We start from the raw sequence: 12,745 nt of genomic DNA on the forward strand, positions 1-12,745 counted from the left end.
CAATACAAATAGAGAAATAGGAGAAAAGGGGACGTTGGGTGGAAAATAATCATGTAAAACTAACTCATGTTTTGGTGAAACAAACAAACAAAAAATTTTCAGGTAACATATAAAATGTGAACCTGGACCACAAAACAAGTGACAAGTGAGTGACAAGTGACGTGACCTTCAGCCAAGTATGGTGACCCATACTCAGAATTTGTGCTCTGCATTTAACCCATCCGAAATGCACACACACAGAGCAGTGAACACACACACACACACACACTGTGAGCACACACCCGGAGCAGTGGGCAGCCATTTATGCTGCGGCGCCCGGGGAGCAGTTGGGGGTTCGATGCCTTGCTCAAGGGCACCTAAGTCGTGGTATTGAGGGTGGAGAGAGAACTGTACATGCACTCCCCCCACCCACAATTCCTGCCGGCCCGGGACTCGAACTCACAACCTTTTGATTGGGAGTCCGACTCTCTAACCATTAGGCCACGACTTCCCATAAACCATTCATAAGGGTCCGTTTTTTGTAAATTGATATTTCTACATCGTCTGAAGGTTGAGTAAATAATCGTTCCATTGATGTATGGTTTGCTAAGATAGGACAATATTTGGCTGAGATGCAACTATTTGAAAATCTGCAATCTGAGGGTGCAAAAAAATTAGGTACTTAGCAATGCATATTACTAATCAACAAATAAGTTGTTATATTTATGGTGGGAAATTTACTAAATATCTTCATGGAACATTATCTTTACTTAATATCATGATTTTTGACATAAAAGAACAATCTTTAATTTAACCCATACAATGTATTTTTGGCTATTGCTGGAAATATACCAGTGCTACTTATGACTGCTTTTGTGCTCCAGGGTCACAAATGTGTTGAACGTGGGACCCTTTACAGTCAGTAAACTCATGGCAGTGCTGTTACCATGAGGAGTCAATGTCTAGTAAAAATGAGAAAATAAATTGAAAAAGATCAGAGGCTGATGTCATTGTAGTGTGGGTACATACTGTGAACTGTCTTCATTGTTTATTCGTTTCAGCTCTCGGATGTGAAGATTTCGCACCCTCTCCAACCTCTCCAGCTCTGCCTGAATCTCTGCCTCCTCCTACAAAAGGCACAAATGCATAAAAAAAAAAAAAAAAAAAAAAAAACAAAACTAACATACATATGAAAAATCATATTGTGGTGTATTCTGCCATCGGGAAAAGTAATGCCGTTTTTAAAGAAATAATACTTTTAATAAGCAAAGACATGAAATCGATCAAAAGTAACAGTAAAGACATTGACAATGTTACAAAAGTATATGCTGCTCTTTGGAGTACTTCTGTAGAAACAAAGACAGACATTATTTGAATTTTTTTTTACATGTTCTGATCTAAATCATACAGTAGCCACTGAGCTTGAGCACTGACCTTTTTGAGATTGCCGAGTCTCAGTTTGAAGATCTCCTCCTGCTCATGGTACTCAGCTAAAGTTAGCCTGCAGGAGCATCAGAGGAACAGGGTTAAAAAAACCTCAATACATGTAATGGGCTAGGGAGATCTGACTGTCGAAGAGTGCAAAACAATCACAATTTGGAAGAAGCTGATGCAATTTCTCCACACTGGTTTCGTAGAGACTTGTGATGAAGCAGAAAAAAAAAACCCATCAGCTTAACTTCCAGCTTAAAGATCTTCTATAGGATTTTCAAGGCAGTTATTTGTGATTGTTAGTGATTTCGCTGCAGTTTTCAGCAGCACTCACAGCTGAGGGAGGCTGGGTTTGAGGAAAGGGTCGTTCTCTGCGCCGTTCACAGCCTTGGTCTTGCGTGGTTTGGGCTCAGAGATGGTGCTGGGCGACTGTGAGCTGCTGGCTGATGGTGGCTTTCTCTTAGCTAACAGTTTCCTCTGTCTCTCGATTTCTTCACGTTGTTGAATGATCCATTCCTGCTGTCTGCATAAAAACAGGCAATGAGAAACAGTTCATACAGGCCAATCTGTAACCTGTAATCAGGGCTGCTCTAAGACAAATTTAAGACTTTTTAAGATCTGCGCAAATAAAATTAGACTGCAGTTCTAGGACCCTATTGTATAGATTGCGCTATCTAGCCAATTCTATTCCAGAGCAATCACACTAATTTGTACTGCAATTGTTTTACAGTTTACTGCACTTTAAATGGGTCACACATCAGAAGCTAATGAACTGAAGTCTCGTATATTCACAAATCTTTCTTTCCATTAAAACTGAATTTACAACCAGAATTTATATAGAATATATTGAAATACATTAGGTTAAATATTACATTTAAACAATTAAACAACTACATAATTCCTTAAAAATAATAATACACAGATTTGAATAGCTAGTGCTTTTAAAAAGTATGTGAGCCGCTAATACATGCATACAAAAAAATAAACAAATAAATAAATAAACTATAGGGTCATAGACATGCAGTCTGGTATTGCAGGAATACCCTACTCACAACAACAGTCTTATTGAAACTGCACATTCATTCTCTGCCAGCAGGAGGCGCTTTCGGAACTGCAGAATTAGAACCGTTTCCACAGTAACAACAGAACACAAACCAGCAGCAGCTGACTTTGATGTGCATTTAATGAAATCAAAACCCTTTGAAGTTTAATCATCAAATTAAGCTATGTGGCAATTCTGGTCCATACCGAATTTTAAGACCTCCTGAAATCATAATTAAGACTTTCTTCTACAATTTAAGACTTTTTATGACCTTTAATTTGATACAAGTAAATACACAAGAAACCCACTATAGATAATTTGAGTGAAAACTGACAATTGTTAAGGGACTTTAGTCAAGTCACAGTATGCATAGTAGTGTCTCCTTTTATAAAGCTAGAGAGGACTGCATGTGCAAATACAGAAGTCTACTTTGGGCTTGTGCTCTCAATCTTCATTAAGCGTCTTACTTGACGAGGTTCTGGAAGGCGTAGCCGTCTGTCCACTGCTCTGTAAACGAGGCTCCGTGTCTCACAGAGGTGAAATGACCCAAACGCAGTCGATCCTGCATGCTCTTCTCCCGACACGCCTGCTTCTCCTGTGTGCTCTGGACAAATACACACAGTTTCAGAACAATCTCATTCAGTTTACTGTTGAAACTATAATGATGGCATTACACAGCAACTGTGAACATTTACAGATGAGCACTGAGTATTTTCACATTCAAAAGGTTTCTGAAATATCACCAGGATGCTTCACCTTCTCAATCAGAAGTTTTTTGCTCATGGTGATGCACTTGTTTAAACGTTCCTTGTACTTTTCTAGAAGCTTTTGCTGCTCATCAATTTGTCTCCTAAGATCACAGTTTGCCTGCACAGAAGAGGAAGAAAAAGTAGATATTTAAATAACGTTTATTTTTAAAGTTAGGATTACACCAAGTCTGATGCACCTAAAATTTGCAAGACACGGATGATTTCACATCAAAAGAGTTTACAGCAAATTTGTTTTGGAATCATTCTTATTAATTAATAAAATGAATAATCTCCTCTCACCCGCAGAAGATCATCTATCCTGCCCTCCTTCTTCTCCAGGTCCAGGTTCTTATTGCTCTCTATGGTGGCCAGCTTTACCACAGTCAGGTCAGTCTACAGGACAAACACACACCCATTTCAACAACTTATGATAGATATTCTTCAAATAGTCATTTTATGTTACAGGACTTCATTTGTGATCGAAACGGATTCCACTTTTTATTTTAATATGAAAATTAAATGACAATAGTCATGAAAACCTTTTACCATGCATTAACTTATTTGTGCTTCTTTCCAAACGCCTTAAATTTGGTACATTTTATTGTTTTATCATTATCCCAGGCACATTTCAACTCAAAATCATTTATGACAGCCATAAAAAAGGCTAAATCAAATATTTAAATATTTTTTTTTCCATTTTTCAAAAGTTAGCAGACTTGTTTACCAAGAAGAGTATTAAATTAACTACAAAAATCCATTTAAATTATTAATTGTTCTAAAACGACTGTTAATGAGGTTCTTGTTATTTGACAGTAAGTCCTACCTGAACACTCTTGACCGCCATCGTTCTCGTAGAAATCATAGAGTCCACAAAACACAGACTAGTGGGGGACGAGCTGCTCTGCCGGGTCTGAAACACACCGATTATAGATTAGTTGGTATGATTATAGTCTGAGGAATAATCATGGTTGCTCGATTATTACGATTATTATGCATTTATTCATTTCAAAACATTACTAGTATATAAAATCACATGAACAGTCTTTAGATTTTAAATTGTTATTTATTGTTCCCTTTTGAACCAGAAAGAAAACCGTAACCAATAATAGAACACAGCACAAAATAATAATAATAATAATACTAAAGACAACCAAAAGTACTTGGAAAACTTGGAAACAGTGAAAAAAAAAACACAAGAAACTGTCACCTCTCTTTCTCTTTCTCATTCTCTTGATCGATCGATGTAATAATTAATTCAAGTAGCTAAATGTTATGATTAATTCAAGTAAGTGTGATCTCACTGCACTACTTCATCTCAGTCTGGTCTGAAGCAGACAGAATGCGAAGCTAACAAGCGTCAAGTGATTTTGGTTTTTAAAATTGTTCAGTGCACAGCTAGCCATGTATTATCTCTTATGATTTTTCGCTCTTTAGCAGCAGTTTAAGGCAATATTTAAATGACACCCTGATTTACCCAAAATGCTCCCACACAATCCACTTTGGGCATTTATTTGGTGGAAATAAAGGATCGCTGTTTGGTTCATCTGTCACAGTTAATCTAGTGTGTGTAGTAGCCTCTGTTGCTCTGATAAGCGCTGCATTTTAAGCTAGTGCACCGCTAGTGTTTTCATTGTGTGCAAGTTGCAAGAGTTCCGTTCAGTGCAGCAGAAACACTTAGTGTAGCGGAGCCTTTACAATTAATTAACATTGACACTTTAAATCCTGCTGCACATACGGTAAAATGGTGGTGTAATGCTACACAAAAATTTTCAACAATCAACTTGCTTTTAATGTCAAGTTCAGTATGTTTCCAGTACAGCGGGTTAAAACAACAAAAAAGCTTTTTTTTCCCTTTTTTTATTAAACAGTAGATTACGGAGTATGTCTCTCTCTGTAAATAAATAAAGTCTGTCAATACTGCTGCAACACACTGTATTATTAATATTACAGTTTACAGTGAAGTTGGAGGAAGACACTGAAATGCTTTCACTTGTGGATGCTAAATAATTTAGCAAAATATATATTTTATTCCAATTATTAATTATTATGCTTCTATTCTATCGCATTCTGTCTTTTAGACACCCATGTGCACGTTAAGTGAAGTCTGTGAAGTTTAACAAAGACTGGCATCCTTTATTATTCAGATGTGTTCACAATAGCATCCTAAGGTTTCCCCAGACAGAGGGTTCCACACATGAAAGACCTCTATCAAACATTTCCTGTACAAATACATGTATTAGCCCCAATTAGCATTAACAGCAACCTGACATCAACATGAATCATCACACATTCAAAGTTCAGTTAATACAGATACTGCACTAAAATCCTATAGAATCTGCTCATAACAATAAGCATGGAGTGATGAAATCAGAGAATCTGATCACAAGTGTTCACAAGAACGCATGTTGCTACATGGCATCTCTTAACAGCAGCAGGTGTAAACAGGGTATGAAGGAGTGTGACACGTACGCTGGATCCCGGTGCAGAGTGGGAATGTGAGTTCTGGGGTGAGCGGATGACTGGTGGAAGACCTCTTACTGGACTGGACCCATTACCAGCCTGAAACTACAGATAGAGGGAAATAAACAAATCACGTAGTTGTAGACACCACCCCACTGAACACCACACAGACTGTGCTTTTTGGAGTTTGACAGCCACTGATAATGCTGTCACTGCATGGAAAAGCAACTTTTTTCACTCCGAGTGAAGAAAAACCATTTGCGCTTGGAATGACATGAGGGTGACTAGATGACAAATGTTATTATAGTTTTTAAAGGTGATGGCGTAATGTTAAAACACTTTCTGCTTTCCCAGCTTAATGTGGAGAGAATTATAAAAACCACCACACTTAAAACTTGGTTCAGTTTGAGCATCGTCCTGATGCTTCAGAATTTGAATCAGACCAACCCATTTTCAATTAATGTAAAATTGTGAATGAAAAAAAATATACATCCTTGTGTCTGACTTGTTCATCAGAACTGTCTTTGATCAATGTTAAATATTTCACCACTTCCGAAATGACTTTGATGTGACCAGAATATAACATTAATTGAATTCATATTTAACATTTATTATAAAAATACTACTCTTCACTATCCAATTACATCACTTAAGAAATTAAGTCCACCCTACATTATTTCCTTAAACATTTTCTGTTTTGCTTGAAAAGGTTGTTAACTATCCTGCAAATATGATTTCGTGTTTTTTAAACAACATCATCCAAGCTACAAAACACTACATATCAGTTACGCTTTCATTGAGCCAATGCCAACGATTTATCATATGCTTTCATTAGCTTCCCCACAAATTACTGACAGATACTCACATCAAAATAATCACTAATTTTGGGTCCCCGAATGACAGACTTCCCTATGAGAGAAAATAATAAAAAAAGATGTATGATAAAGCATATTAAGCTAAACATAAAGAACATACTAGAAAAGAGAGAGAGAGAGATAATGGTTTACCCTGACTGCTCTCTGACTGGATGTCAGCTTTCCTCTTCCTGCCCCGTGATGATTCAGAGTGCTTCTTTTCAGGAGTCTATAAATGAGAAACACACCATTTGTTATGAATATATTCAGGTCTTATTTTGCACCCGATGCACAATAACGCTGGCCTCAGCAAGCAATGAACACCGCATTTAAATTCATAGTCTCCCGAGAGCAAATCACAAATCTCTGAATAGTATAACGAGACCTATTGTGTGTCTTCAAACTGTATTTAATGACTCTTGAGTCTAAATGACTCTAAGAATATCCCTAATGTGAGCGTGCATAATCCGGGCCTGGACCAATAATCGCAGTCTATTTTCGGTCTCGCTGGGGAAAGGATGCAGAAATATCCTGCTCTTTTCAGCACAGACAAAGAGGGGTGTGCTGCCAAGGGCATCTTTGTATTCTGATCAGAGAGGAGTTCTCGCTCAATGGCTTGGACTGAACCCTCCACGTCTGCCACCAAACTCCAGCGCAGATTTTGATACGCTATTAAGAGATTAACCGCCTTTTATATTATACATTGCTCCTTCATATTAATTTCTCATAATCTAAGATTAATTTGAGATTATCATAGAAAATGATGAAGTTTTGTGTGGTCTAGGCCTGTGCTTTTCTGGAAACCACACCATGTATTTCCAAAGAGAGGAGTGCCGATGTAACTGAACCAAGAGCCTCAAAAAGCATCATTTGTGTCTCTTTTCAATTCTCACATGACTGGGACTGAGAGACTTACTGAAAATGCAGGAGAACTTCCTCTTTTCCCATCTGAGCCCTGCAACAGAGAAAGAGGAAGAAAGAATGAGAGAAGAGGAAAAGGGAAAGAGAAAACCAATAAAATGAGAGAATGACATAAGGAAAAAGGAAATGGGGAGAACAAATAAGTAAAGGGTAAGACAGAAATTCATGGAAAAAGGAAAATGGAAGAATAAGGAAAAGGGAATTAAAAATAAAGATGGAAAACCGGAAGAAAGGGTAAGGAAAATAAAAATACAAAAGTTCAAGGAAAAAGGAAGAAGGAAGACAGGAAAACAAATAAAAAAGGAAAACAGATGATGAAAGGATAATGAAAATGAAAAGACAATAATTAAAGGAAAGGGAAAATGGAAGGATGAGCAAAAGGAAATGAGAAAACAATGGAGGAAATAAATTAAGAAAAAGACAAGGAAAACAGAAAGACAATAAGAAATTAAATGAGAGAATGACAGCAAAATGGAAACAAAAGAAAATGAAAAGGAAACAAATGATAAAATGAAAGGACAGGAGAAGAAAAAAGGAACAGGAAATCAGAAGGAAGTGAAAATCATACGAAAAGGAAGAAGAAAAGGGAAGTAAATGAAAATGAGAATGAAAGGAAAAAAAAAAGGAAAATACAGGAAGGACAGAAAATACAGGAAGAGGATAGGAAAGGGAGAAAATGAAGGTAAAAGAATATGACAAGAAAAAATGGAAGAAAAGAAAATATAAGGGAGAACATGACATCAAATGAAGCAAAAAGGCTAAAAAAAGAAGGAAAAATAATGAAAGAAAAAGGATAGAATAAAAAAAAGGGAATGTAAGGAAAGGAAGACAAAGAATGAAAAGAAAAATGAAAAAATAAGGAGAAAGGAGAAGGAACAGAGATGAAAGGAAAAGGATAAGGAAAAGCAAAAGGTAGAGGAGAGGAGGAACAGGAAAGAGTTTTTAGATGCGAGTGGGTCAGGAGCTGCAGACTACAGCACAGGACTGAAGCTGCTGTTTATAATTAGCTCTCAGTGACAATGACAGAATGTCACGGTGGCCCTAACGAGCCAGCACAGCCTGATATTGATGTTCTGCACGCGCCACACTGGCACTTTTGGGTCACAACGGCCACAAGCTCAAAGCAAACAGCACAAAGAAACACGCTCGCCATCAGAGAAAATCAATTACTAAAGCTCCAGTATAAGATGCTGACGCGATACACTGGCAAATATAATTCAGTGCATCAAAAAAGGAACAATCTGTGCTTCTTCATATGTCAGTCATCATTTGATAGAAGCTACAGACGAGTACACTACACTGCGCACGAAGCCTTCCTGAAATATAAAGAGTATGTAATCTTCATTCCGGTCATTTAAAATGGAAATCCTTGATATATACATATACTCAAAACCATAATAAATATGCAAATCGTCCTGCATTAAACATGTCATGTGCTTCAGACTGCAGTGTCGGAGGCTGTGATTAGCGTTCAGGGGATTATGGGTAATCTAGTGTATGTAGTCTTGAGGTGGGGCTGTAATGGAGGTTTTAGGGGAAGTCTGATGGGTGTGTGTGTGTGTCTACACTATCTAGGTGTCTGACATCTTGCATAATAAGCAGCTCACAGCCACATGAGAGGAGTTTGTTCTCAACCTTCCAGTTCACTTTCTCTCTCCCTTCATAACTCGCTCCATTGGTTTCCTCCTCTCTTGCTCTGATTTATGTCACAGCAGGTGTGTTGTGCGGGGGGAGGGGAGAACAGTTCTCCTTATTATAATATGTTGTGTGTGTGTGTGTGTGTGTGTGTGTGTGTGTGTATGTGCATGCACATGTGTAGTGCTTTGCCTGCTGATGGTTTAACTATCGTGGCTTATGACAGATGCCAACCCAGCTTGAGTCTGCTACAAAACCTAAACACACACACACACACACACACACACACACACACACAAATATAGTGACACAGCATCCTCTACAGCATGAGGCAGAAGCACAGCTCTCAGCACACACAGAACTAGAGCTTCATTACAGGGAACATTTCCCATCGGCCTGAGTCACACTCACACACCAGCATCAATTTCTATGTAACGCTTTGATTCAAAAGAAAACACAGCAGAATGTCTTTGCACCATCTGCTGAACTATGAACTGAGTTATTAACAACAGCATTCATCAGGACTCAACCATGCGAAGTTAGCAACAGAGCATCCATTACAGATCTCAATTTGGAGCAAACACTTCAGTGTACTCAGGTTATCCTAGGTTTATATGACTTTGTTCTTTCAGGTAAATCCAGTCGGAGTTATATAAAAAAAAAATATTTGATCTTTCAAGCTGTTTAATGTCACTCAGCAGGTGTTGCATGCATCAGTCCAAAAGAAGTTAAGTAAAAAGAAAAAGTAAAAGGACTCACACGGCTTTAATCTAGCTTGTGCTCACTGTTGTACACGGAAGAAGATTTGGGAGGATGGCAGTATGAGGTATGAGCAGTATGAGGTCGGCATATTCCTTACTTTAGCAAAGGAAGACGTTAGGTTACTTGCATAACCCCGGTTCTCTGAGAACAGAGCGAGGTATCTTACTATGGGAAATAGAAAATGGAAGCACCAATTACACCACGTCTGTCCGAAGGACAGACCAATCATAGCTCATGACAAGGAGCCCACCCCCACTCCTAATACATAAATATGTGATCCTCGAAAATTACATTCTAAGCATGCTCTTCCCCAGTGTTTTGCAAGTATCTCACTATGGGAATGATCTAGCCAAATCCAGAAATGCATGCTTTCTGAAGCTTCCGAACAGACCTGGCTGCTCTCTTAATTCTCAGCACATAGAGACTCTTTCACCTAGATATCACACTATAGAGGCTGTGTCTGTTCCCCGAACTAGAAAATACAAAAAAACGTCCAAACCAAGTTAAGAGTAGCAATTTAATTGAGGTCCAACAAACAAAAAACAGATGCAATATGGATAAACAAATGATAAAGCTTGGCTTATTAAATATTAGGGCTGGGTAAAACAATTGATTTTTCGATTAATCGTTTTTTAAAATGTGGTCGATTCAAAATCGATTCTCAAAGGTCATGAATCGATTTTTTCCCATATTTATTTCCGCAGACATTGAACGTAAGATTAGCGTTAATCTAATTACAAATCTTCTCCACTAGATGTCACCCTCTTATGTGCCTTGTGCGATGTTACCAACGAACCTGTCATTCATTCCTTCAGTTTAAAGCAGTGGTTCTGAACCCGCGGCCCGTCACGAATTCAAATGCTGCCCACCATTTGCTGAACACACACGCACAACTTTTGCAACTCACTTGAAGTTAAAGCAAATGGAAACACCATATACTACGCAGCAATCATCCTTAATTGAAGAAATGTGGCAAAACATCTCTGGAGAGAACCTCATATTATTAAATTCGAAAGTGCTCTCCATATTTGGATCAACATAGGCTACATTTGTGAACGCACATTTTCTGCAATGTCGCGCATCAGGTCATGCTCCAGTTCGCGTCCAGACTGCATCTTGCGTCCGCGAGTCCGCTATGGACCGCTAGGCAGGCATGATGTAAACATCGCCATCGGAGAGTGTATACCGAGGCTCTGAGCAGACGACCGCACGGACAGGTGCGCGTGGTCAGTAGTCTTCAAAAGCACAATTGCACATGTTCAGGCAGTGTGAAGAAGCCCATTGCCAATCGAACCAATCGGGCCGGGCTCGGGCTTGGGCTTGTGCGGTAAATGAGCGGTCATGTAATGTGTTTCGATTAGCGCGAGAAAGATGCGAAAATGTATGCTGAGTAGTTGAAACGGAGGCTTTCCTCTGACGATTACGTTTTTTTGTAGCACCAGCAACTAAAGCAAAGTCTGAGGTTTGGAAAAGTTTTGACCTTGTTTATAATGAGAATGAGTGAATAATGACGCACCATCAGTGAGCTCAGGAACGCGCTGAAGCCATCTACAGTGGATTCAATCATTTTCCTCCACAAAAACAGGTAGGCCTTACCTAATCTTGGTGAGTAAATGTTTTTCAAATAATAACTAAATATTATTTGAGTCTTAAATGCATAATGTAGACAGAGTAGGCTATATAAGCTAATGTTGGCATTATTATTTTATTATGTCAGCTGCTATGGCGAAGCAAATCCGGCAGAGCCTTTATCTTAATTCATTTCGTTATTGCCAAATACCCATCTTAATTTAGAATTTATCTTAATTAAATTTTTTAAGAAAGACTTGTATTTATTGGTGCATTGGCCTATTTATATGCTAAATGAGCCTATACCTAGGGCTATTTATATAGTGCTGAGATGTTACGATGTTACAGAGGACTTATTTTATTTCTTTGTTGTGGCCTATTACGTTAGTCATGTATAAACTATGTTAAACCATGTAAAATGACTCCTTCCTGACAAAAGGCAAAAGAGCTGCGTGCGTGTACATTTTAATAATGTCGGGCTGTAAATGGGTTCGGGCTTTTAAAAAGCTGTCAATCAAAATGTACTTGTCGGGCTCGGGCCGAAATCTGTCGGTCTTAATAGAAAATCGAAATCGAATCGAGAAACGAAATCGAATCGATTTGAGAGCTTGTGAATCGAAATCGAATCGATCTGGAATGTCTGAATCGATACCCAGCCCTATTGAATATCAGATCCCTTTCTACGAAAACACATTTTGTAAATATGATCACTGATCATAATCTAGATGTGCTCTGTTTGACAGAAATCTGGCTAAAACCTGATGATTACATTATTTTAAATGAGTCCACCCCCCAAGATTACTGTTATAAACATGAGCAGCGTCTAAAAGGCAAAGGGGGAGGTGTTGCTTCAATTTATAACAATGTTTTCAGGATTTCTCAGAGGGCAGGCTTCAAGTATAACTCGTTTGAAGTAATGGTGCTTCATATAACATTATCCAGAGAAATAAATGTTAATGATAAATCCCCTGTTATGTTTGTACTGGCTACTGTATACAGGCCACCAGGGCACCATACAGACTTTATTAAAGAGTTTGGTGATTCTACATCTGAGTTAGTTCTGGCTGCAGATAAAGTTTTAATAGCTGGTGATTTTAATATCCATGTTGATAATGAAAAAGATGCATTGGGATCAGCATTTATAGACATTCTGAACTTTATTGGGGTTAGACAACACGTTTCAGGACTTACTCGTTGTCGAAATCATACTCTAGATTTAATACTGTCACATGGAATTGATGTTGATAGTGTTGAAATTATGCAGCCAAGTGATGATATCTCCGATCATTATTTAGTTTTGTGCGAACTTCATATAGCCAAAATTGTAAATTCTACTTCTTGTT

The 12,745-nt window shown here is 38.2% G+C and overlaps 1 protein-coding gene across 2 annotated transcripts in view; it reads right to left on the reverse strand.

The window, feature by feature from the left end:
* Positions 1-12,745, reverse strand: part of LOC132094849 (serine/threonine-protein kinase tousled-like 1-B) — a 56,909-nt gene that overhangs the window by 6,786 nt on the left and 37,378 nt on the right. Inside the window, exons 5-15 of one of the 2 annotated variants that reach the window (XM_059499479.1) lie at positions 7,432-7,470; positions 6,669-6,744; positions 6,527-6,570; positions 5,671-5,766; positions 4,025-4,111; positions 3,502-3,594; positions 3,209-3,319; positions 2,920-3,056; positions 1,745-1,933; positions 1,414-1,480; positions 1,009-1,106 (exon numbers count right to left, since the gene is read on the reverse strand). In XM_059499479.1, the coding sequence (XP_059355462.1) occupies positions 1,009-1,106; positions 1,414-1,480; positions 1,745-1,933; positions 2,920-3,056; positions 3,209-3,319; positions 3,502-3,594; positions 4,025-4,111; positions 5,671-5,766; positions 6,527-6,570; positions 6,669-6,744; positions 7,432-7,470 (1,037 nt within the window). The remainder of the gene's footprint in view (positions 1-1,008; positions 1,107-1,413; positions 1,481-1,744; positions 1,934-2,919; positions 3,057-3,208; positions 3,320-3,501; positions 3,595-4,024; positions 4,112-5,670; positions 5,767-6,526; positions 6,571-6,668; positions 6,745-7,431; positions 7,471-12,745) is intronic. The other variant, XM_059499480.1, reaches the window with a different exon arrangement.

This window comes from Carassius carassius, chromosome 19 (genome assembly GCF_963082965.1).
Source record: "Carassius carassius chromosome 19, fCarCar2.1, whole genome shotgun sequence".
Lineage (NCBI taxonomy): Eukaryota > Metazoa > Chordata > Actinopteri > Cypriniformes > Cyprinidae > Carassius > Carassius carassius.